This window comes from Lepidochelys kempii, chromosome 18 (genome assembly GCF_965140265.1).
Source record: "Lepidochelys kempii isolate rLepKem1 chromosome 18, rLepKem1.hap2, whole genome shotgun sequence".
In the NCBI taxonomy this organism is placed as follows: Eukaryota; Metazoa; Chordata; order Testudines; family Cheloniidae; genus Lepidochelys; species Lepidochelys kempii.
The window spans coordinates 21,455,228-21,480,947 of NC_133273.1; the positions used below are offsets into that span (position 1 = coordinate 21,455,228).

Sequence of the window (25,720 nt, forward strand, 5' to 3'; positions counted from 1 at the left end):
ATATACAGTCACATCCGTTTTTCAACGAATGCATCACTAAACCTTTCCGAATTTTTTTTTAACCAAAATCTCTTTACAATTACTAAATAAGGTACTGGGACCAAACAATAAGTGCGGTCACAGTTTAAAAGAATGCAATGATTTTCTGCTTATGAATTTACAAAATACAAATAATAATGTTTCTTATGACAACATGTTATTTAAAAATACTTTCGGTGATGGGGAATCATTCAGTGAAATTTAATTAACAATTGTTAATTGTTTTTGTATTTACTTTATACCACTACCATCTGACCAAACCCTGCCGCAGGTGTTTAAATCGCACGTAAAAGGGATAGGACAAAGTATTTCTGCTGGCTTTATGCTATAAAAAGCCCTGTCAGTAAAACTTGTATACGCAAGTGGACGTTTCAAGGACTCCATCCAGGGGAGTTTTGCCGAAATAAAGACTGCAAGCTAGGCTCCTTATTAATTATTATTGTTGTTCATGATTATTGTCAAGGACCCGACTGTGCCACAATGATGGCTCTACAGAACCATCTCTGGCATTAAAATAAGGAATAGCATCGCCTACCTTTGCAGTAAGAATATTTTGAATCTGCAAATTGAATCTGCAGTTTAACCAATGTCGGATTAAAAGCAAACGGATTCCTCTCCTAGCAGATGGATGGGGCCATTGTTTCAGAGACAAAATACGTGTTAATAATTCTCTCCTGCTTTTAATTTGCTATTTGTTTTAATTTCTGTAGCAATGAGTTTTATTCTCTCCGTTTCTCTAGTTCTGTTTATTTGCAGTGTCTGCCCTGTACGCTCCTGGGTGGCGTTAATTTGATACCAGACTTGTGTGCCAGAACCTGACATATTTTCTCCATTTGATTTCCTGGAAATAGGTTTATAAAATAAAACATTAAAAAACATTAAAAAACGACTTAACGGTCACATACACATACCAGGAGAAAATATGAATGCGTATCTTGCAGGAAAACCGTGATGCTTCCTTGGAATGATCATTTATTTCCATGTTATTGCATTTCGGAAGGTGTAAATCCTAGTACGCGCCTGTTGTTTGGTCGGCGTGTGACTGATTTGCAGTATTTCTAATTGCTTGAATTATATATTCTCAATTGTTTGTGAACCTCAATTCCAGTGTTGCGTTTAAAAATCCCAGGGAGATGTTTAAAATAAAATCCTTCCTGGGAAAGGATCAGAAATATCTGAAAGCTCTCTTTAAAGATCATCCTCAAATTCCCTCTCTCGTCTTGTCCTTTTAAAAGTATATGAGTTGGGGTCGGAGGTGGAGGGTGGGGGGCGGGGGGTTGCGCCTGGATCCTCTTTAAAGGGACATTTTAGTGTCGGAGAGCTGGGGGTCAGAGTGGCGGTGAATATGTAAATCGTAGCCTTGAGGAAAAGTGACGAGCTCAGGGATGCGCAGACTGGCAGACAATGGTGCGGCTTCAGTTTCAGGGGACACGGGGAAGGGGCGATAGACTTGTGTGTGTGGATAGGCAGAGAGGGGCCCCGGCTGGACCCGGCTGGGAACCACCTCGCCGGGCCGCTGCCTTCCTTCCCTTGGCCTTGCCCAGGAGCTGCCCCAGCCCCTGTCTTGGCCCAGCTCATCCCTTCCCTCCTCCTCCCCCCTGCCCCCGGCCCTTCCCGCCTGCTCAGCGCGGAAAGGCGGCTACGCTGCAAAGCCAGCCGCCTCCCGTGCCCCGGCTGCCGCGCGGGCAGGGAGGGGTTAAGGAGCCCCGGGCCCGGGCCCCGGGGAGCCCGCAGGGTGGCTGGGCTCTGGCGGCGGCGGAGGAGGCGGTGACTCGAACCCCAGCCCGGGGAGAGGGCGGCGAGGGGTCCCGTGCAGCCTGGCTCCTGCCCTGCCAGTGGCACCGATGCCATCCGAGCGCACGGACCGCCGCCGCCGCAGCAGCCAGGTAGGGCGGCCCCCTGCACGTGGGCCCGGCTGCGGGGCCGAGCCAGGGCAGCCCGAGCGCCCTGCCAGGCCGGGGAGGGATGGCGGGGCGCTGCCCGAGGCGCCAGGGGTGGTCAGAGCTCCCCGCGGCAGCGCCCGGCGTGCCCGGCCCTCGGGCTGAGCGGGGCTTCGCAGCGCCCGGCGCTCAGCGGAGGGAAAGTCAGGGCTCTGCTCTCCCCCTTCGCGTCCCGTCCTCCCCGAGCTCCCTCCAGCACCCTCCCCTCAGAGCCAGTCCCTCTGCATTGCCCGGCTGCGCCAGAGCCCCCCAGCCCGGGATCCTGGGACCAGGGGAAACACTCCCGGGAGGGGGAATTCGGGGGCAAACACCCAGGATACGAGTGAAAAGCTCTTTTCCCTGCTGGGTTAACCAACTCTCCCTCCACTGCCCCCGGGCATTGCCTGGTTGGTTCTTCAAACTTCATCCTCAGTACAGCAATATTCAGGCTGATCTCCGCCCCAGCTTTTCATTTCGCCTGTCGTTTGCCGGGCCAGCTCAGAGAGGGTTGCTCAAGAAAAATGGAACATTAATCACAGAAAGTGTCCGGGTCTGCATCTATTTATACACAAAGGTTTCCAAACCAATGAGTAAGACAAATGCAGACAATCCAGACATATGTAGAGTGATTCCTTGTTCTCCCCAAAAGAAAAGGAGGACTTGTGGCACCTTAGAGACGAACAAATTTATTTGAGCATAAGCTACAGCGTAGCTCACGAAAGCTTATGCTCAAATAAATGGGTTAGTCTCTAAGGTGCCACAAGTCCTCCTTTTCTTTTTGCGAATTCAGACTAACACGGCTGCTACTCTGAACTTGTTCTCCCAGGCATTGAGAGCTGATGTCTGACATGTAGGAGCCTCTGGTCACTGATCTGAGCGTTGTTTGTTTCAGTCAAACTGTCTCTCAAACTGGAAAGGGTGAAATAAGAGATTGAACAGTCGGATGTTTGCACCAACTTCCCCAGGACTGTTGTTTGCAAGATGATGTTTTGGAAATTGTTGACTATGAAATCAGTAACTCTGAGGTTGATTCGCCCTCAGGCTGGAATAACTTCATTGAAGTCAGTGGAGCTATATGGCTGTGTAAAACTGGTGAAAGCAAGAGGAGAAGCAGGCCCTGTTTCTAGGTGTATATGCTGTGTGAGAACCCTGTCTGAGAGTGGCCTGGGATCCCTGGTTCTTTTGGCCTGGGGTCATTGTGAAGATATCAGGCTCATTGTAGGGGTACAGGGAGCAGTGGGGAGGGTGGAAGCATCCATCCCTCATGGCTTCCCCCAACAGCTGGTCTCAAAATGGCAGTCTCCAAGATCAGAGCCAAGGTGATGCTGGTGTCTTGAATCTGTTGTGGGATGAGGATTTACACATCAGAATCTCCTGGGGTGTAAACCTATAATTATGTTGCAAGCTTTCAAAGTGGCTGATTTCTAGCAGACACATTTTATATAAAGGATCTGTTTGAAGGGGGTGGGTGGGAAAGAACCTTTTGTGAAATAAGGAAAATAATGCTCCTTGCCCAAAAAGATGTTCTGGACAAAGCAGGACAGACTTGTAACACTACTAGCCCAAATTCTGCTCTCATTCACTCGGGTGTAAATTTGGAGTATCCTTATCTACCTAGGTATTTTGATGGCCATAATCACCACAGTATCTGAGCATAGTACTTCACCCTACTGAAGTCAAATAAAATAAATCCAATAGACTGAAGAAAATCAAATTAAGCAGAATTTACACCAGTATAAAAGACAGCAAAATTTGGCCTGGCCAACTGACTACCATGGAGTTTCTTCTGATTTATACTGGTGTAACTCCAGGCAGAATTTAACCCACTGACTTAACTGGAGTTAGACGAGGTTTACCCCACTGTAACTGAGAGAAGAATGTAGTCCACAGTGTGTGTTCCAGATCCAATCACTTTAATCCTGAGAGAGCAGGTTAGTGACCCTGCAGGAGTGAACTGTATTCTGTTACTATGGTTGTTACCATGGATGCCAGTATAACCAACTAGGAAGATTACACAGGTGAGGAAGCCAAGCTACAAAATTTAACAGAACTTTTAAAACAAAGGTAGAGAAGGGTTCTCTGGAGAATTAGCAGAACATGAGAGCTGACAAAGTTTAGGCTAGTGCTGCCTAGGTTTTAATTTTATTTTGCAATGGAGAGATCCACCAGCGGTTGCATCACTTAGAAACACTGCCATACCTTTTCCTAACTCTGAGATGTTACTTGATTTTATTTGAGTATCCTTGGTCAGTCAAAGGTGGGAACTTCTGCTTCTCCTCTTCACGGGATAGGTGTATGTCTTTTCCTTCTCACAAATAATGTTTATATTTTGGCTCGGCAGAATTTTATTTTTAATATAATTTTGATGGGTAATATGTTTATTTTTAAGCTTTTTACATTTTTTATTTATTTAAATTTTCACAGCAGTGGAAAATTAAGGGTGTAAGCATTTTTTCAATGTTTATTGATTTAAATTTTCATAGTTGCAGGAGATTCTGGAGCGGGGTTCACATAATAAGGGATTAAACAATTATCTAATTACAGTAGACACTGTGATTCAAAAAGTTAAATATTGATAAGCATTAAAACACAAATTGTTAACTTCACATGTCAAAATATAAAATAAATATCCTTAAATCAAACTCTAATAAGTTCTCAAGCAGAATTTTTCTTATTTTGCCTAGCTGTAAAATTTGATTATTATACATGGAAATATTTTGGTTTGTGTGTATGGTGAAATAAACATTTACTGACATTCACAGATAAAAATCTAATCCTAACAAACCTATTTATATTTTGGGGGTTTTTTACAAAAAAAAAAAAGAACTGAAATGGCATTATTCCAATTCAACAATTTGTTTGCAGAAATTATTTCAAATAGAGAGTTTGGGGGGGACAGGGAAGCATTTTAAGATGTATTTGATAGGAGTGTTTAGTTCTTTGTTTGTTTTTACTTTGTTGTTTTCTTAAAAGATCACAGAGCAGAACAGTAAATTCAGGGTTTCAGTAAGAGCTCTAGAGGAGACAGATTATCCATCTTCATAGATTTTCTCTCCCTGGAAGGATTGAATATACAATGTCCTCATTTCTCATTCAAATGAGGGAGGAAAAGAAGGGTATCTTACAGGCAGTCTAATGTTGCTAATCCATTCTACCGCAGACTTAGTCCCCAAAGCAGCTGGTGAATGGGATTGGTTCTAAACCAAGAACAAGGACAAACCAGAAGGAAAGACTAGGTGTAAACTCTACAAAGCCAATGGGGCAGGACTAATATAATATTCACTTGGCCTTATATTCCATAGCTGACACATAAACTTTTCCATCCAAGCAGAGGCTAATATTGTATAATACTTTCCTAATCCCTAGTGGTCAGAGCAGGATTTCTGGCTTCTGTTATCGATCTTGATCTTGATATGCTGATATTGGGCCAGTCACCAGACTTACCTGTGTGTTAATTTACCCATATGTAGAATGGGTATAATGAGTGCTTGAGAGTCTTAATTAATGTTTGTCAAATGCTTTGAGATCCTTAGGTGAAAGATGCTATAGAAAGGCAAATTGTTAATAACTGATGTCCCTAGGGAAAATATCTTTCTTAAATGAATATTCTGCCCCTAGGTTAGATGGAGCCAGAATAATAACCACTCCAATGTCATTCTTATTTGGACCTGGGCATAAATTAGAAGTTCATTGCTGCTAAGACGACAACTCCAGTCAATTCAGAGCATGATGCATGCCCAGTATCCACAGAATGGATAATGACTTAGAAGTTTCTCCGCCTTGTCTGGGGTGTTTTCCCCCTTTGCAATCTGAACATATTCTCAGCATCTGAGAACAACATGTTTTGTGCCAAGTGCCATCTGGAGATTCAATTCACTTTATTACCTTTGCCAGTTGTAGGGTGATTAATTTCCCGCCTGCTGTTTCTGGCTGCAGTGGGCTCTGCTGGGAGACCCTCTCTGGGGGAACCTCTCTATGTAATCAGGAAGCCGTTCTTACATTTAGAGTTACAGCTAGTGTTTCTGTCACCTGTGATGTTGGCCCAGCAGAGACTATCCCTACCTCAACTTCCTCAAAACCAAACTCTCCTTAGGCCAGGTTTACACACGGGTTAGCATGTGACTCTTTACCAAAATAATAAAAGTGGTACAATCCCTAGTGTGGATGCCATTATACCAATATAAAGGTGCCTTATGCCACTGTGAGAATAGCAATACCAAAATAAAGCATCTTTATAATGATATAATGACATCCACGCTAGAGGGTTATAGGTCTTTAATTATACCAGTATAGTTAGAGGTAAAACTTCCTAGTGTCAAATTTAAATGTCTCAAGGGCCTAAATTCCACTGATTTAGGACCCTAATGGCCAGATTTTTAAAGGTATTTAGGCACCAAAAGATGCAGATAGGCACCTATTGGGATTTTCAAAAGCTCATAGGGCCACATTTTGAAAGGTATCTTTAGGTATCTAAATGCCTTTAAAGATCCAGCCAGAAGAGACTTGATCCAGGTCAGCAGAAAGTCGGGGCAGAGCTTGGAACAGAACAGTGTTTTAACCGCAAAACTGTTCTTCCTTTCCACTTAACCTCAACATCCAAAAGAGAATATCATTATCTAAACAAACTTCCATCTGGTATATAAAACACAATTATCTGAATAATAAAGAAATGGTAGATAGACAGCTATTGAACGTATATTTTAGCAACAGTTTATGTGTGAAGTCTGATAATCAAATAATGATAAGGAACAGAGATTAAACTAATAATTATTATGCAAATAGGATAAGCAATCAGCACACTATTTAATAAGATGTGATATGCAACGCCATGATTAGACACCAATTTTCTCATTCCTCCTTTCACATTCCTCATTCCCTACCGTCCACAAATGTCAACAAAACTGTCTCATAATTAGAAGAGTCCCCTATATATATCAATATATTTTAAGAAAGCATGTTCCAACTTGCTTCCTGATTCTTAATTTCTGATCATGAGCAGCCTCTTCCTGACTAATTATTGGCAGTAATGAAAGAAGAGGCATCAACTTGTGAAAGTTTCCCTCTGCTTTTATAGTGAGACTGCAAATTAAAAATGAAATATATTGGTAAACAAAAATTGGATAAAAAGGAACATTCATAAGATTCTGAGAAAAATGGAAAGTGGATTTGAGTTTAAATAAAGTAAGGGAAGACTGGCTACTTTGTGTTAAGATCAGTGTTAAAGGTGTAAATCATGCTTAATTTCAGTTTAACAGGTAATTAAATTGGATCCTTGTTTTATAGCAGTTTAATTTGCACACTGTTTGCAGTTAATTTGCACACTGGGTCAGCACCAGGGATGAATTTGATCCACTGTCTTTCAAAGAAATATTTAATGGATAATTCAGGTTGAAACTGTAGCTGCCTTATTCACCTGATCCTATGCCCACTGACTTCAAATAGTGCAAGATGGTGTCCTGTGTATCTTTCTTTCTGGGTCACTCAAGATCTCAGATTGTTATTCTGAATTAGTGAGGTGATACATGAAGTCTTTTTGAGAGCCTGACTCTTGCATAAAAACAAATTCCCATTGGCTTCTTTCTTTCTATGCCCCAGTGTAGTTAAAAGTACCATTCATTCTGAGTCTCTTGGAAGGAAGTATTTATATTGCTCTGAAGTTACAACAGCTTCTAGACTGGCTGTCGATCACAATCTAGAGCCAATATCTAGAGGCCATTGCCCTACCTCCTGGGGAAGAGCCGCCAATCAGAGAGCGTTCCCCCCAGGCAGGGCTGATATGAGCTGGAGGTTCTCCTGCCAGCCCCTGCCCTGGCTGCACTGGTGTGACCTCCAGCTCCCTGCCCTGCCCTCTCTGCACCTCTGGCATCCAGGGTGGACCTCTCCTCCCCGGCCAGGCCCAGTCCAGATGCATTCCCCCCTGCATCTTTGCCAGCTCACCCCTCGTGCAGCCCAAGCATACTTCCTGGCCACCCCTTTGCATCCCCCTCCCCGTCACCTGGACACTGCCTTCCATGCCTCCCCACCAGCCTCTGCCTGAAACAGTCTCTCCCTCTTCCCATGTGTCATGTGACTTCCTGTGCCTCAATCACATCCCTCCCCAGAGCTCACTCCACCCAGCAGAGACCCCTGTGAGGCCTTTGCTCAGCCCCCGGTGTGCTTGTGGGTCTGAACTGCTCCCACTGGGTCTGAACTGCTCCCACGCGGGCTGGCCTGTGGAGTGTCAGCTCCTTGGGGCAGGGACATCAGCTTCCCCAGTGCAGTTTTGCATTGTTCACACAAACCTCTCAGACTCTGAAACTGAAATCACGTTATTGCTTCTGTAGGCCGAGCTGTACAGCCAGCCACTGAGAGAGAGCAGCGTATTAAGCTGCTTCCTGTCATATGTGTGGCCAGCACAGGGGGTATTAAAGAGATTCCTCTGCCTGCAGCACCAAATGGGCACTCTGAAAATAACACCTATCACAGTAGTGCCAAGGGCCACAATCTTAGACCAGGGCCCATTGTGCTAAGTGCTGTACAAACATCTATCCAAAGAGACAGTCCTTGCCCAGAGGAGCTTGCAGTCTACACAGAAAGCACAATATAAACAAATTTCACACAAGGTTAATATGTGCAAATATATTCCATCAAAAGGCATTACTCTCATAACCTATTTCAGCTGAGTGGGGCCTTTGAAAATGAAGCATGTTTTTCACCTGTGAAAATAAATGCAAGGATTTTATAGTCATCTCAGGCAATATGAACATGCCAATGCTAATGTGTTCAGACCCTTGTAAATGTCAACCTATAATGAATAAATCACATGAATGTATATGTGGGAATAAAAGATGTGAATATTCTAACAACAGACAGAAGTCTGCCCCATTAAGTGTGCTTTGGGGATGCCTAGGTACAGACTTTTGGTTATTGTTAGACACTGAGTGGGGATAAACAAACAAGTTCAAATGATGTTTTTAAAATAGTGAATACACTTCAACTGCCTTTTTCAAGTGTTTGAATGGGGTTAAGCACATAAACATCAGCAAGACTGATTACGCAGGGACAAGAGACAGTAAGAAGTTATTCAACAATTTCGTAATGCGAAGATAATTAGCGTCTTAGTTGGAGGTTCTGCAGGGCTTTCCAGACAGACATTGCCTATTGTTTTCAATCAGAAACAGAGTGCTCTTTACTGGCGACGGCTCTAGGCACAGCTTGGCAGGTCAGTTTTTCCCACCCACATTCTGGTGTCACCGGAGTCCACGTGCCTGTGATAAATTATACTATTCAACAACTGTCTGAAGAGAGAGGGAAAAAACTCCTCGGCTTCTGAGCGTGAGCGTATCACATTGTGATAACAGCCTCATTCTCACAGTATTTGATTAAACGCTAATAAAACAGAAACTCTCCTTTCATGCGTATATTTACCATGAGGGCAGTGCACTCTGCTGTTCAGTGGTACTGAATGGCTGGGCATTTCTGGAACCCTAGATGAGCCAACCTTGCTTAGCTTCAATGACCATCTTAATTCCCAGGCACAGTTGGCTGAGCGTTCCCCACCCCCTTGTAACTCCCTTGTGTTCCAGGAAGGAGAGCTCAAGCCCTTGCCACACTTTTCACATAGCTTTCAACAGCTCCAATGTCATCGCCTAGGCGACCGGGACGCTACTTGCTTGTAGTGCAGCAAATAACGTAGATCCACAATACCAGGCCGCCCCTGTCTGCTGGAGACCTCCGGGGGGACTCAAAACTCTCAGGGCTACAGAGCAGGTAGGAGGCCTTGGGTGTGTGTGGGTGTGTGTGGGTGTGTGATTTATTTAGCACAGTCTCTCTCTGGATTTCGCAGTATGGCATCTGGAGGATGATTTGTGCTGCTTTGCTCCCTAGTTATATGACATTAAACATCTTGGATACGTTGACCCAATCAATGCGTCTTTGATCCAAAGTGATAGCGCTGGTGGAGAAAAATAGCAACAAAGCCTCAGGTAAAAAGCCTGTGCTATGCATAGATAGATGCCCGGTGCCATGTCACCTGCATGGTGACAGAGGGGAGTTGTGTCTTGCCTGAGCTACAATAGCAGACTTCAGTGGAGTCACATTTATACTCAGAGGTGGACTTGAGCTGTTCGATTTAAGGAAGGGGAGTTACTTTAATTTAGTCTGCCCTCCCATCACAAAACACCCGGAGATTCCTTCTCTTTCTGCTTCTCTATGTACCAGTCCATTTTCCTATTTCACCTATCTAATCTTGTTTGTGGATTCATCACCATGGTGGCTGTTTTCTGAATAATTGGGGCTACTTTAATTTCTTCTGTTCTTCCATCACAAGAGGAATAATTTCTCCTCTGTAGGAGGCACCATGGGTTAGCCAGTGCTCAGTGCCTGAAAGAGGGAACATCATCTACTCCCTTATGATACTGTATTGTCTGACCTGTTTGACAATTGTTATAAACTGGACACAGCACAGGATCCGTAAGGTACAGTACATATCGTGCCTGTCCTAGGAGGTGGCCATGCATGTGTAAAACCTGAGAACAGCAAGCCAAGGAACAGCATTACCTTGGGTTGAGGAGACATCTAGAAAAAACATGAAAAAGGCCCTGCAGTTCATGGTAGCGAGGCACACTGACAGGCAAATTGCTTCTGTCCTCGTGGGCACTAAAAGAGAATTTGAAACTCAAGTGTGCTTTGGCGAAGCTTAGTATCTCTTGTAAATTCATACAAGCTCCATGTTCCAGATAGGAATTGAATAGCATGTGATTAATTATAAAAGTCATGAATTATCACCTGAGGATCTCAAAGCACTTTGCCAATGTTAATTCATTCTCTCAACCACCCCTGGTTCGGGTGAGCATCATTGCTCCCATTTACAGATGGGAAGACGGACATACAAAGAGATTCACATGACATCAAGGCCACACAGCAGGTCAGTGGGAGAGCTGGAAATAGAACCCAGGAGTCCTGACCCCAATCCTCTGTTCTAGCCACTAGACAGACAGCACTCCCTTTTTGGAAACGTGGCTGCCCAGTTATCTCTTACTAGTTGCCTCTGTGGTGTTGACATACCTAGGGCGTACGGCCTGTTTGTGCATGGGCCTTCTCCTCTCAGGGCATGCCTGAAGGCTGTTGGGTAATGGGGATTGAATGTACCTGCTCTGTGGCCTTGCACTTTGCAAAGTTGTTTACACCAGTGCACAGCGGGTGTAGAACGTCAGCGGATCAGAATGGTAGCATTTCATATTCATTGTGCACTTACCTGGCACTGTTACAAACAACGGAGCAGGGCAGTGGAGAGCCAAGGCTCTGTGAGGTCTCAGTAGCATGCCGTTTTAGAATGCTGGTAGCAATGGAGTTTTCTCTTCACACATAAAAAGCAAGTCTGTGTGGAACAAGGATATATGTGGTGGTAAAAGGGAAGGTTCCCTTTGCACAGAAGGATAATGGAGGAGTTAGAACACTACCTCAAATATCTCTGAGAGACACCTACTGTGGCCTGGCCCTTGGGTCCCATTGTAATGTAAATAGATGCCAAAATAACTCCATTGCTATGGTATTAGATCTGAACCAGACATAGAGCCAAAATCATACCAACAGGAGAGAACATTATCCTTTGTGTTCTGTACATTGTTAAACAAAGGAATTGAAAATTTTTGACAATAGCAACTACAAAAAGATGCTCAGCGATTATGCTGTGGGGTACAACGCAAAGGTTCTGCTAACAATAAGGTGCTGAAAATTAAGACTGCCACTCCATCATGCAGGCAGAGGGAAGTGAGCACCGAGTATCAGCCCTAGCTCAGAATTGCCTGGTTTCCATTGGTTGAAGTCATCCTCTAAGTAAAAACCTGTTTTAAAATTTGAATTAATCATGGTTGTGGCTTTGCAGGTTCAGCTGTTGTATTTTCCTGAGGTACCACTTCTTTCTCCTCCAAAGACATCAGTGACTCCTGGGGAATGTTGTTGATTCACATTCTTCGGGCTACGCTAGCATATGAGAGGTCATTTCGGCGGAAAATATTAATCAGATTTACTTGGAATGTACAATACAACCAAAGTTACACCAGAGGGGGTTCTTCAAGGAGACTGAGTGTTTCTAAAGGACTTCTTTAGAAACCATTTGTGCAGGCAATTCACATGGATGATAAATCCACAGAACAAATCAAGCCAGTTGGAACAAACCAAAGTCTTTCCACAAACTTTAAAGTCCAAAAGTCCAGTACCTCCGTGTGAGAAGGGCAGCCCTGGATATTTACCAGTCAGGGGACCATGTTGAATTGAGACACCCTAAAGCAAGATTTGCTTTTGCCCCAGCTATTTCTAATCTTCTCGACTCTGGGAATTTCTTAGAAGGCATTGACTAGCGTTAGAGGAAAGCAGCAGCAGCTGCAGGGGTGGGGTTAGTCTGAGAAGGGGGTTCTGATGTGGAAGCCTCCATTTTGAATGAAAACACAAGCACAAATGCACCAGTAACCTTGGGTTAAAGCAGCCAAAGAACCCAAATATGCATGTTCAATTCTGTGCCCTTTTAAATATCTGAAACAAATTTGCCATGTGCCCTGCTCTGCAGAATATCTCCCATCCCCCACAGTGCACAGAGGGGACTCAGCAGCCAGCAATGTCCGTTCATCAGCCACAGTTAGCTGGTAGACAGTTAAGGGCGTTCAAATCAGTTGCATGTCTAGTAAAACTCTTCACTTTCCCTGCAATTTGCATGGTGCACAGACACGCAGAAGGCAGAGGATCCCCTGCTGCAGCATTCCCCAGGCAAAGACAGGTTCATTATTGGGCTTTCAGAGGCACAGTTTGGCTCTGGGTCCAAATTCCCCCTAAATTCAGGGGTCTTCAGTTTGGGGTTTTTTGCCAGAGTGCTCTCCCTTGCAGGAAGCTTCCTAGTACTGGCCATCCAAACACCAGCCCTACCAAGAGACTTTATCCTTCACTGACAAAGTGACTTCAGTGCTGCTAACAGGTGCTGGGATGATTGCTTTGGTGATTAAAGTCCTCTGTTTGGTTATAACCACACACAGCAGTGGCTGCGGCAATGTGAGTTTCCTCTGCTGAGAAACCTCAGTCCTAATCAAGAGGGACCATGTTAAAGAACGAGAGAGGAGTTTAATCTCCATGGCTTATTTGGTGTCTTTTGAGATTGTCAGCAAAGGGCCAGTTGCACAGTAGTTTCCTGATGTGGACGTTAAGTGGACAAGGTAGGTCACCAGCCAGCCGCCGTAACAATGTTTGACCATTACTGCTCATCTGGGTGGACTCAACCCAGTGAGTTAGGCATGACAATCTCTACAGCCCATAATCAGTCCTCTGGGACTCCATCTGACACTGAAAACTCCAGAGAGGCTCAATTAGTAAATCTAGAGACCTGGTTTCAGTGAAATCCTAAATAAAACATGTGGCTAGCGAGACGCCTATTGTCAATGAACACTAACCCTCCCCCACCACCACTATATTATTACCCTGCCTCAGACTGTGTTAACAGAGCCACTGATATCTGCTCCCTTCCCTATCACTGAGTATCAACTGCATTATAATACTGCAGCAGGGTTTATACAGTGTCAGGAGAAAAAACACATCAACTTCATTATGTAATCCCAGGTATTAGTATTAGTGTGAACTAATGACTGGGGCATGGGACTGGGAGTCAGGATGATTGTGTTCTGTTCCTTGCTCTCACACTGGACTGTGTGTGTAGCCTTGGCTTAGTCACTTCTTGCCTCAGAGCTTCCTCTGTGAAATGGGGATACTACTCCTTACTTCCCCACCTCACAGTGCTGTAACCATAGCACTCTAGAAACAAGGGAGGAAAATGGCCTGTTAGATTATCTAGCCCACTCCTCTCTAGCAATACAGGATTATTCTCTAGGGCTCTTCCCAGTTCACTTTTAATTAACTTAAGTGATAGAACATCCACCATTTGCATTGGGACACTTTCCCCTTCCAATGGATCTCACTGCAAGGACATGTTTAAATCTTGCTGTTACAGACATTGCCCCAAGCCTAAATAGTTTTGTCATTAATTAGAAATAACGGTGTAAAATTATATCTCATTTTAGGGCAGCGTTTCTCATACTGGGGGGTCTCAAGCCTATTGTAGGGGGGTCACGGTATTGCCACCCATAGTTCTGCGCTGCCTTCAGAGCTGGGTGGCCGGAGAGCAGCGGATGGGCACCCAGCTCTGAAGGCAGTGCTGCCGCCAGCAGCAGTGCAGAAGTAAGGGTGGCCTGGTATGGGGAGTGGGCTCATCACTTTTTTGGGGGGGGGAGGGGATCATCCCATATTTTCAAAGGGGTCCCAGCAAAAGAAGTTTGAGACCCCCTGTTTTAGAGGATGCTGTGCTGCCATTAATATTGCTGACACTTTCTGGAGTTACTAATAGTTGTACAGCACTTTGCAGTTCTCTGCCTTTCCTTCCAGGCTGTCACAGTATTCTTATTACTACTCAGCCACACTCTCTCCTGGTTCCTACCACTTCCTTTATAGCAAATGAATTGGCAAACGCACGGACTAGTGTAGTGACAATATTAATAGCCCAAGCCTCCATTTATATCATAGAATTTACACCATAGAGTTTTAGTGGGAGCTCTGAGCTGTAAAGAGACACTAGCCTGGGTTTGCAAACACAGATCAGGCTTCTGAACTCCAAAAACGCCCTTAAAATATTCAGATTTTTTTTTTTCATCTGAAAATGACTCGAACCACGTGGTTAGAAACCGTGTCACCCATCATGACCACATTGTAGTGGGTGCTGCTGCTGTGCTTTCTCTGCTGAAAGAGAACGTGCAGCTCATTCCTGAGATTGCTCATTCCTGGGACGGAGAAAGGCAGCATGGAGCCAGGGTAAGGTTGCTAACAAAAGCCCCACAGCACCTCAGAATGGTTCTAAGCTTTCTCTTAAAGCTGCAGCCCATGTTCTTTTCTTGCACAAAGTTTCTTTCTCTTATAAAAATGGAGTTGGAGGATATGGGACTTCTACAGACAGAATCCTACTGTGGCTAAATTCGTAGCAAGAGAGTCCACTGTTGCTTTGGAAAAGCCCTCCAGATAATAATTTGTGGACATTGTATCCCACAGACAAGACACAAAGGTAATAGAACACCAGGGGCTAGGATCAGCTGAAAGAGAATACTCAGGCTGCTTTCATTTTTAACTTACAGTGTGATATTTTCAGTCATTTTTTTAATCCTTTAAATTTGAAGTTGACTCAGGGCAAGCACAGAGAGAAAGGGGATGACCAGAGGAATCCCTGAGCCAGAAGGGGTACCTCTGTACCAAGAACAATAGCTCACTTGGTTAGAAAGCTGCTGCTTCCAGATTCTGCAGTTTAAGATCGAAAAGCAGGAAGTTTTTAGGTTCTTAGTATCAGATGACAATACGAAGGTGCTATATAAGATGGTAATACTGGCCTTCTGCCTGAAAGAGGTTGCCCAAAGCTCCTGAGATGGGGATATGTCACCAACTGGATACAAATGGGGTCCAGTGTCCGTGGAGGGGATAGGCAAGGAAGTGAAACCGAGTGATTCTGCAGCATGGCTCCATGCAGTGTAAGGCAGCAGAGAGTCCAAGATGGCTGCAGCCTGGTGGCTCCAGGAAATGATGGTGTTTTTCTGATGGATTTAAGGGAGACGAATCCGTGGGGCACAGTGATCAAGCCCGTGCTCCCTGAACATTTATGTCTGGATTTGGAAATGACCTTGAAAATATAGATTTACAGGGTATGACGCTGGATCACTACACTACCTCCTGCTCACAGCATGAGAGAGACTTATCTGAGCCCACCACGGGAAATCCTTCCAACTCCGCCAGCCACTGACAGCACAAGTGCTCTGCTCCAGGCTCTGCGAGCCCCGCTCATTCCCACTGCAGGGTAGCAATTCACACACACCACCTTGTTACACTCGAGTGCCCAGTCCTTTGTCTTCTGAACACCTGCAAGGCACACAGATTCATCGCCCCCCTGGAAGCAGTGCACCCCCGTCCACCAGCCTCCCCTCAGCTCAGTGCTCTCTTCAGCGCAAGGCACTGGGTCATGTCCCCAATAAAACCAGATAGAAGTTTATTTCGCATAGCTTAAGATAAAGATCCAAAATCGATGCAAGTAAAAGGACTGGAACCACCAGGTTACGGTGTTACACAAAATTTAAAATGTAGTTGAGAGCCTGTACTTATTAACCAGTTCCCATCCAATCCAATAAGGTATTTCTCACCCAATGGACAATCCTTACAGCACTGGCCCAGTCCATAGAGGTGAGATCCACTTTTCATGGGACACTCAGGTTGGCAGAGCATCACCTCCGTAGTGGATAATGTGTTGTGCTCTTTCTCCTTCTCCTTCTTCTTCTTCTTCTATACAGCCTCAGACTTATTGTCTCTTTTCATAATCAGGGCCTTTCATTAACTTCAGCTCAGCCCTGAGGGCCCCTAGTCAGTGACTTTTCTTGAGTTTTCTTTGTCTTTGTCAATGCTCAGGCCTGCATCTGGTCCAGACTGTAAACTCAGGGCTGGGCTGAGCTGAACGATATTGATTGTTCTCACTCATTGAGTTAGCTGAGGCCCACCCTGCCTTAGGTGACATGTGTCATCTCCAACAATTTTGGAACATAATATTCTACACAGCTCTTAATATATGACCCATACAAACCTCTCACAATAACCATGACAATTAGCTATTCTTACCTTTTGCCAGAGAGCACACACACCACCCCCACTTTGGTGAAGTATCGAGAACCTGGTCAGACATAGTTGTAATATGCCTGCCTGGACATGTCTGGGCACGTCTAGGCATGCCTATGTTACATAGCGGCTTGTAGTGACTTGCAGCAAATCCAAGCATGCTGTCAAAGGCTACCATTGGAATCATGCCAGGCCCCACCAAAGCTGAGTTTCTCTACTCACCCTGGCTGACAGTCGGGACTGCCAGAGTTCTGGCAGCTGATCCCCAACATGTTGTCGAAAGTGATCCAATGTTGAAACTAATAAGGAAAATCTCTTTGGTGCATTGCCTACTTTCTAATAGCATCCCATTGTCTGAAACAGTTGAGATTTGCCCATATGCTCACAGATCTATAGTTTGCAAAGCAGGGCCTAATTTTTCACTGTAAGGTCTGTGAGAGCACATGGGAAAATATAACTGTATGTGCACAATGAGTACTGCACACTCTGATACTTTTGTGGGAGTGTATTAATTTTGCATTCACAAATGTGCATTTTATGCGCACATTTACCAGTCACCGCATGTGTGCACAGAATCTCCAGGTGAAGTCTGAGCCCTCTGTTTGAAAATTTGGTATAAACAATCTAAGTGTTTAATCAAGATCAGTTTAGATTTTTTTAATGTGCAGGCATTTTGGTGGGTGGTGGGTATTATGGACATGGGGATTGAGGGAATTACTTCAGACTGATCACCATATTTTGTTAATCTACAAAGAAAACCACAGTGTAAAATAAATCCTGACACTTCATTTCATTGTCTTGGCCGTACAATGAGACTGTTAGTGGTCTTAGGACAGTTTTCTCCCCACCCAGTAAACCCTGCTGTGTTTTGTCTGTTGTACCTCTGGGCATGTCTACACAGTGCTTTAATCCACACCAGAGGGGTGTAAATTTTTGTCCGCACTAGCATGTCGCACACTGACTGGTCGAGGTGGACCCTACGTTATTAGGTTAAAAGCACTAGGGACTTTTAGTGCGTACCAGTAGAATACACATGAGCCAGTTAGTGTGTGACATGCTAGTACAGACTAAAGTTTACTCTGGTGAGGATTAAAACACCGTATTGACACGTCCTCTTTCTCTTCCTGAGCCGTTACCTTATGCTTCCTTTCAGCCCTATAAATGCTTTGTCTTTCCCATGCAGAGGGCTTTCGAATCCTTTGCTTTGGAGGGGAGCTCTGGGGGAGTACTGAGTCCATTACTTCCCTGAGGGCAATTGAAGGACAATACCAGTGCGCCTCCTGGTTTCATGATGTTCCCTTTTAAGATTGCTGACCTTGCAATGTCGCCTAGGAGTCTCCTACTCGACGCTAGTTTACATGTAAGCCCCTAGGCTTTACACAAACTGACTCTGGGTCATGGTGCTTTCCTACGCGGACGCTAGTCACATGGTAAGAACGTGACTTTGACGATCATCACAAAGGATAGCATGAGGCCACTGATAGTCACCTTCTGCTTGCTGGAAGCACCAGAAAACACAGGGCTGATAAATGCACCTGCCGAACACATCCCACAAATGGGCTGCTGAGAATATGAGGTCTGTCAACAACTACCTGTGAGAAAATGTTCTCTGGAGGAGTGAGCAAGGTGCTCAGCCTGGGACTGAGGATGGTTTTTGTCGTCATGGCACTGGGCTGGGATTCAAATGACAAGTACTGATTCTGCCACAGACTTTCTGCGTGTGGCCCTGGGCAGGTCATGTGATCTCTCTGTGCATCAGCTCCCCATCTGTGAAGCAGAGATAAGAATACTCACATGCAGCTTATAACGTGATACATTTATTCATATTTGTGAGGTGCCGAGGTGTTGGGTGGGAGAGGCCTAGGGAGGTGGTAGAGTCTCCTTCCTTAGAAGTTTTTAAGGTCAGGCTTGACAAAGCCCTGGCTGGGATGATTTAATTGGGGATTGGTCCTGCTTTGAGCAGGGGGTTGGACTAGATGACCTCCTGAGGTCCCTTCCAACCCTGATAGTCTATGATTCTATGATTCTATGATTCTAAATACCTTGACAAATAAAACTCCAGACAGCTGGGTTCTGGCTTCACCGCTCACTTGTACTGTGAGTGGAGGAGACTCATTTTTCTTCTCTGTACCTCAGTTTACCCATCTGTATATTGGGCATATTAAACTTTACCTTCTTGACAGGAGAGTTATGAGGCTAAATTAATACTGGCAGAACACTTTGTAATCCCTGAGTGAGTAGTGCTATAGAAGGATTAATATTAATGGAGAAAAGCTTTACAAAAGTGATTCCTAAGAATGTTTTTATTATAGCTTATTGCTGTTGAACAGTGTCTAATAAAGAACAGTACATTCTGCTCCTGCTAGTTAAGGTTAAAAACAATCTGATACAAGTTTGGAGATGTTCCTTTGAATGAGCTCATTAGCATTAGAATTGCAGGAGCATTTGGAGATCAAATTGCTTTTGATAATATTTTTGGCTTAACACATGTAAACTTTTTTAGAGGGCTGCATGAGGACAGGGTTGGCTTTCAAAAGGATATTAATGTTTTCATGTTACATTTGCTATGACTCACATGTAGTAACTCCCATAGTCATATATACAAAATATTATCTAGTCTAAGGAGAGCTTTGTAAACTCTGGACTCCTGTGGTTACCCCCAAACCCAGACATGTGATGGTGGGAGCAGAGCCTGTGCTCAAAACAGGGAGCCCAGATTCAAAGAGCTGTGATGTGAGATTGTGTCTGATTCCATTGTGTTTTTACTGCACTTGCTGATCAGTGCAAAAATTATTAATTAATATTTGTTTGAATTTGAAAGGAAAATTTTGAAGGCAATGACATTTGTAACTCAGGTTGGGTGAATAATAATTATGAGAAAAATGCAACAAATATTTAGTGAATATGTTTGCAAATGATATTCCCAACTGTAAGTGGTCTTTAATGGAAATGAGTAGTCAGACGGTTTGGGCTGAGATGAGTACAAGGAATAATTGTCTACAGAGCACACCACTGGCTAAGAGGGCTGCCTGAAGCAACAGTTGACCCTTTAACAAAGTTTATTGTAACCTTCTCAAATGGGAGTCATGGAGCCAGTGTTTATTAGAGATGGGTTGGAATCCAAGCACCCACTGTACCTCAGTCCCTTCCGAGTTTTCGGTATATTTAGAAGCAAACTGAACGGTGTTGACATCTCCGGAAATACAGCCCCATTGGGAAAGCCCCAGCAGCCAGAGGGCTGCCGAAGGAACATTTCCACTGCTTCACTGCTTGCTTTCTCTCTTTAAAACCGGAAGTTGATTTTGTGCTGATGAAAGGAGACAGGCTGACAACCCGGGAGACTGGCGATCTCTTTCTCTAGAGATCAGGTGTGGCATGGGCAGAGGTAAAGCAACCTCCCCATCATATCCTCACCACGGAGCCTCAACCCTGCTCTGGACCACCCAGGGGTAAGGCAGTCAGGGTCTGACCCAGAGCCCATTGAAATCAGTGGGAGTTTTTCCATTGATTTCCGTTGACTTTGGATCTGGCCCTTAGTCTCCCTGGCTCATCCAGGCCTTGGCTTCTCTGTTGAGACTGTCAGTGAGGGAGCCAATTAATGTCAATGATGATGAGTTCATTGGGAACTCTACTATGGCCTCAGTTTATTTCCTACTGTAGGCCGCTGAAGGGCTAGCAGATGGTAACTAATTATATTAATTTCTAGTCGCGGCATAGGGCCCCCATGCATGGAATCTCTACTATAAATGCTTTGGAGAGTCCCTGTCTGTAAATTATTGGCTGTGTTTTATCATTTTCAACCCAGCAAAACACGTTTGATTAATCAGTTGGTGCTGAGCTTTTCAGAGTTGTTTGTTTCTTAAAGTGACAGTAAAATTGGTTTATATGGAAACATTGGCACAGCTCATCCTTTCCTTTCTATTGCTGGTAATGGTCTATTCTGTTCTACTCTGGTTCTTATGCTGTGCCCACCACTGGTATCTGTGGGCTTTGGTATTCTACTGAGAGAAAGCAAGGCATTGCTGATTGCAACTCATTGTCCTAGTAGAGTGGAGCATGCCTAAAAATATACAATTTTGGTACAATTCTCTGGGATCTGGCACTTCCATATGACTGACCATGTGCAGCATTAATTTAAATATAATGTGCAGCATTAATTTAAAAACACAAGGATAGTTTCAAGCAGAAGTTTGAGAATAGCATCTCATCAGCCTGGTTTTACATTTCATGCCCTAACACTATTTATTTTAGCTTTATCAGAAAGCCCCACTGCACTTTAAGGGCATAGCTCCATAAATCAGCTTAGCTCCATTGGCTTCGGTGAAGCTATGTCGATTTACACTAGTGGAGGATCTAGCTCCAAGAAGAGAAAGCATTCCCTGTCCTTTCGAATTTCCAGCCCCTCACTCCGGGTGGGTTGAATGTCTTGGCTCTTTGAAATGACATCTAGATGAATGAAAGGTTCACAGACACAGAGCCAGATTTTGCTCTCAGACTTTACTAGCAGGCATTTAGGAGAGGGGATGCCATCTTTCTCAGGTTGAGATGGAACACTGCATGCTGGGGCCTGTAGTCTTTGCTCTCCATACTTCACTATTCAGCATGAAGGTGGATGCAATCTCCTCTTTCCTGTGCAAACTGCCACTGGATTATAGCAAGGCAGCCCTCAGATGGGTAAAGTTTGGGTGCCCCCATTGCAAGCAATTTATTGTCTCTGGCCAGTGCTGTAGCCAAGTCCTGCTGCCTTGTACTCAAGTGCTAAATCATAACAAAGCAGCGTCCCTGGGACAGAGCAGCCTCAGGTGGGTCCTTCGGCGGAATACATAGTGAAACCCTCCATTCGGAAACCTTCTGGGAGTCTCACATGATCTTGCTGAATAAGGACCCAAAGGCTGGATGAAGTGACAGATTGCTTCTCCCTCCTCCCCCCTTCTCTTGGTGACCCATACTGAACAGGCCTGGGCTTGTAGGGCTTGGCGGTGCCAAACAAACGGGAAAAGCAGCTCCTAATTCTTTCTTTCACACGCTGACGACCTCTAGAGGCCTGAGCTCTGCCAGATTTGGGACTAGATTACAGTGCTGGCAGGAGAGGAAGTGGCAACATTTCAATGTAATGAGTCCTACGGAGATCTGGTTCCAAGTGCCACATCACTGGGGAGCTACATGTGAGCTCCCCGGGCGCGTCTGAGAGTGCTGTACTCCACCAGGGGCTGTCACATAGCAAAACTGGGAGCGAGCGAGAAACCAGAGGGTGGGGGATTTTCAGCAATCGGTTATATACAGTGGGATCCTCTATTTCCCCTCCTAAAATTAGAGGCCACTGTTATCCACATGCAATGTGATACAATGGCTCAATATGGGACTTTCAATCTACTTTATCTTAAACTGAGTTTACTGTATCTTGATTTAATTATACATGAGATTCACTGTCGAGGCCCAGGAAATAAAGAACTGGGAAAGAACAATTTGATCGTCTATTCCACCCCTCTGCATGCACAGAGCACACCCCTGTATATACACTTTGGAAAGCACTTAGAGAACCTGCGGCTGAAAGGTGCTATGTAAGTACAGGCTATTATGATTATATGCATTGTGGCAACACTAATGATGCTGTTTTTCTTTGGGCCCAGAGTGATTTATCCTCTGTCAGACTCCCCCTCTGTGAAGATGTCCCAGTCTTCTCCAGCTGATGAAGGAACGACATTTGAACATCTCTGGAGCACACTGTAAGTGCTACTTGACCATTTGTGCTAAAACTCACTCTGGGAAATAATTGGTCCATCACTGTTTAATGCTTAGTGACTCATATTGTTGAGGAACACTTAAAAGGGAAACATTTTTATGGGTACCTCTACCCAGTCTCTTAAGCTGCAAGCCCCGTTTTGCATGCCCATGTTTTCATGCATGTATTTTTCATGTTCAGATTTTTGCTTGCAAAAAAGCTCAGATTTGTCAGCTCAGTCTACATTTTACCAGCCCAATCTCCTTGCATCAGTGGAGGTCCTGATGTAAGACAACTCAGTGAGAGCAAAGATCGTGGAACATCTTGAACAAGAAACCACCCATCACCTCACAGCATCTGGTCCATAGCTTGCACATGCAAAAATCTGGACACCCAAAATTTGGCCTCCTGTTTTAGTGGCTGCTTTTGAACCTTCCCCCCGCTGCCTCCCCCCCAGCGCTAATGCTCTAGATCTGCACCATGAATGCAAGGGTGTGTTTCAGAATGCTGCAAAAAATAACTACAGCACAGCTCGAATTTGTTCTCCCCCTTACTGATTGAAGGTCAACGCCCAGGCACTTCCTCTTGCTGTAGCAAACTTTACTGTTTGGAGGGGACTATTTGGAAGTGCTCATTTAAAGTCAAAAGAAATTAGGAAGATGTGACACCCAAAGGGACTTAAGTTCTGCTGAGATGGAAGCAGCCAAGCTTGTGCCAGCTTTGTTCTCCTGCCTGCATCTATTCATAGAGACTTACCCGCCTGTTTCAACCCTTTGTAGGGTTCCCACACACACACTCCACTGACCCATGTACTGGACTGAAGAGAATTAAAGCAGGGCTGGTTCACACAGTGCTGCTGCAGGAAGCTAGCATGGGCTAGTTTGGGTTGTTCTAGCTGACATGGCGGCCGGGAGAGTTTGCCAGTCTTCACAAGGGATTGTGCTCTCTACACATGGCTCTCCCCGCTCCTGTGGGGCAGGGTAGCTCAGGTCTCTCTGTGACATTGTCTTTCCACTCAAGACCCTGGAGTCCTCCCTGTGTGGTCCAGATTCCACACCGGGGCAAGTGGGTGGAGATTGGCAGGGCAAGAGGGATACACGTTGTCCGCCTCTAGCCCCACACAGGTTAGTCAGACAAGAGTGTTCAGTCCTGGGCTGCATTATCTTTCCTTCATAGCCCCACTTGGGATCCCTGGGTGCAGCTGCTGCCATGAGACATCCCTGTTCATGTGGCTCCAAAGGAGTCGTGCTGCCAGAGAGCCCTGGACAGTACTGCACAGGGATCCAGTGCCAATGGGAAGGTTTTCCATTGGTGTTAATGGGCATTGGGTAGGGCCCCTGCTTAGCAGGAGAGGTGGATGTGAGGGACAGGCCCATGGCTGGATGGATCAGGTAAGACCCACTCCTAATGTATTGGTTCTCTCTCAGGCCTGACTTCCTTACACCACTCAGGGTCTGCCTGATTAAGAAATGAGCATTCCAAAGTTAAATACTCTGCATTTTCTAATGGCACCAAGGCTTTGGCAACCTCTCTGGCCTCTATACTTAGCATCCTGATCAAATAGGGAAGGAGGAGTGTGTTCCATTTCATATTCTCCTCCAAGCTGTTCTATAACTTAAAGCCATTCCCAGAAGGAAGAAATGCTCTGCCTGGCTAATCGATCGCTATTGAGTGACAAGCAGCTTCTAAGTCCTCTGAGTCTTATGCTGTGTTTGTCCAGCAATTTGTCTAAGTAAAATGTGCTCAAAGGGGGCAGCCCTGTCCTGGGAAAAAAAAAGGTTGGAGGGGTCAAAGTTCAAGGGAAAGCCAAGCTATTGGGTGGGATTGATGAAAGCTGCATGGGGGAGCTGAAGACATGTCATCTCCTTTTCTCAGGGAACCGGACAGCACCTATTTTGATCTCCCTCCATCCAGTCATTCAGGAAGCAGTGAGGTGTCTAACCAAACTGAAGTCACAATGGATGTCTTCCAGATGAGGAGTATGAATGAATCAGTCATGGTGAGTACATTCAGGTTACAAGAAAGATAGTAATTTTAAATAAAAGGTTGTTTCCCTCCTGGGGTACTGGATGGCTCAAGGGTCTGCTAGCGGGATATGGAGGCGATTATTTCTGTGTTACTGGCTCATAAGCCAAACAAATTCAGTGCTGGCCAAAAGCCATTGTATGGGTGAATGGAATAAGCAGGGCTCCTCCATATTAATTGTACTGCATTTTGCAGCCACCTCATACAATATCCAGGAAAATAGCAGTCCCTTATTAATAAGTTTCACTGGATTGTCCAGAACAGCACGTGGGTTAGTGTCCTGGTAAGACATGGAGTAGCGATCATCTCAGTACAGCTTCTGTCGGCTTGACCCCGGGGTGGCTCTCTCTTGTGTCACCTGGCAGAGGTGCTTTCCATAGACCATGGTGGTCCCTGTTTGAGTCTTGTCTGTAGAAATGTCCGGCTAAAACACAGAGCAACTCTGGCCACTTGATGAAGGACTCCCCACATCCATATAGTCAGCAGGAGCAGCTATTGTTATTGCCCCATGCCCTAAAGTATCCCACGTGGGAGCAACATGCTAAAATGAAACCCCAGAGACAAGAAGGCGGTGGAGCTCAGAGGGAGGTGCTGTTGCAGTTGGAATAGTTTAAAGCGCTCTAGTCATAGTAGCTGCATTGAGATCTTTGCTTCATGCCTCTGCTCGCTTGAACACGCCAGACACAGGCTCCTGGATAAAATGAAGGTGGAGAGCTGGGCAAGTACCATTTAACAACATACATACCCTATAATTGTTCAAGTACAAACATGCTGAGTGGTAAAAGTCATTTGTAAGCTATGCTACAGGCATAACTCGGCAAGGGCCCACTCCAGCTCCCACTGCAGTCAGGAGGAGCTTTGCCCTGGCTCTTAGGGAAGCAAGATTGAGTTCTTAGTACTTTGTGGGGCTCCCTGCATAGTCTCTCAGTTAGAGCTTGGAAAAGAGATGCTACGTCTATCAGGGAGAAAGGGTTTTAAATATTTATTGGACGTGATTGATTCTAAATGGGGAGAAAGCAAAATAAAACAGAAGCTTCCTAGCCTGAGGTGGGCTTTGCTCTCTGATTTTCTGGCTGTTTCTGACAATGGCAGTTTACAGGGAATTTTTCCATGGCTCACCAAAATTAAGGCCCAAGATGGCATATCTTTACTCATATGAGCTCAGCCTAACTCATGCGAGTAGCTGGTGAAGTTACTCAGGTGAGTAAGGTTTTTGTAAGATCAGACCCTTCATTTTGTTATTAGGAACCTTCACAACAATGGCTAGAATAAAGTAAATTCATTTGTTGAGTCGAGGTTTAAAAAGCACCAACTCTGTATTCTCAGCAAGTTCCTCTCATAAAGTTGCCGGCATCAC

The 25,720-nt window shown here is 44.9% G+C and overlaps 1 protein-coding gene across 4 annotated transcripts in view; it reads left to right on the plus strand.

Annotated features, from left to right (window-relative positions):
- The window catches only part of TP73 (tumor protein p73), an 87,588-nt gene that overhangs the window by 2,403 nt on the left and 59,465 nt on the right, over window positions 1–25,720 (plus strand). For 2 of the 4 annotated variants that reach the window (XM_073316372.1, XM_073316376.1), the window contains exons 1-3: window positions 14,685–14,783; window positions 22,247–22,342; window positions 24,214–24,337. In XM_073316372.1, the coding sequence (XP_073172473.1) occupies window positions 14,773–14,783; window positions 22,247–22,342; window positions 24,214–24,337 (231 nt within the window). In that variant the 5' untranslated portion in view covers window positions 14,685–14,772. Of the gene's footprint in view, window positions 1–9,641; window positions 9,708–14,684; window positions 14,784–22,246; window positions 22,343–24,213; window positions 24,338–25,720 lie in introns of those variants that run through there. The other 2 variants (XM_073316375.1, XM_073316373.1) reach the window with 2 other exon arrangements.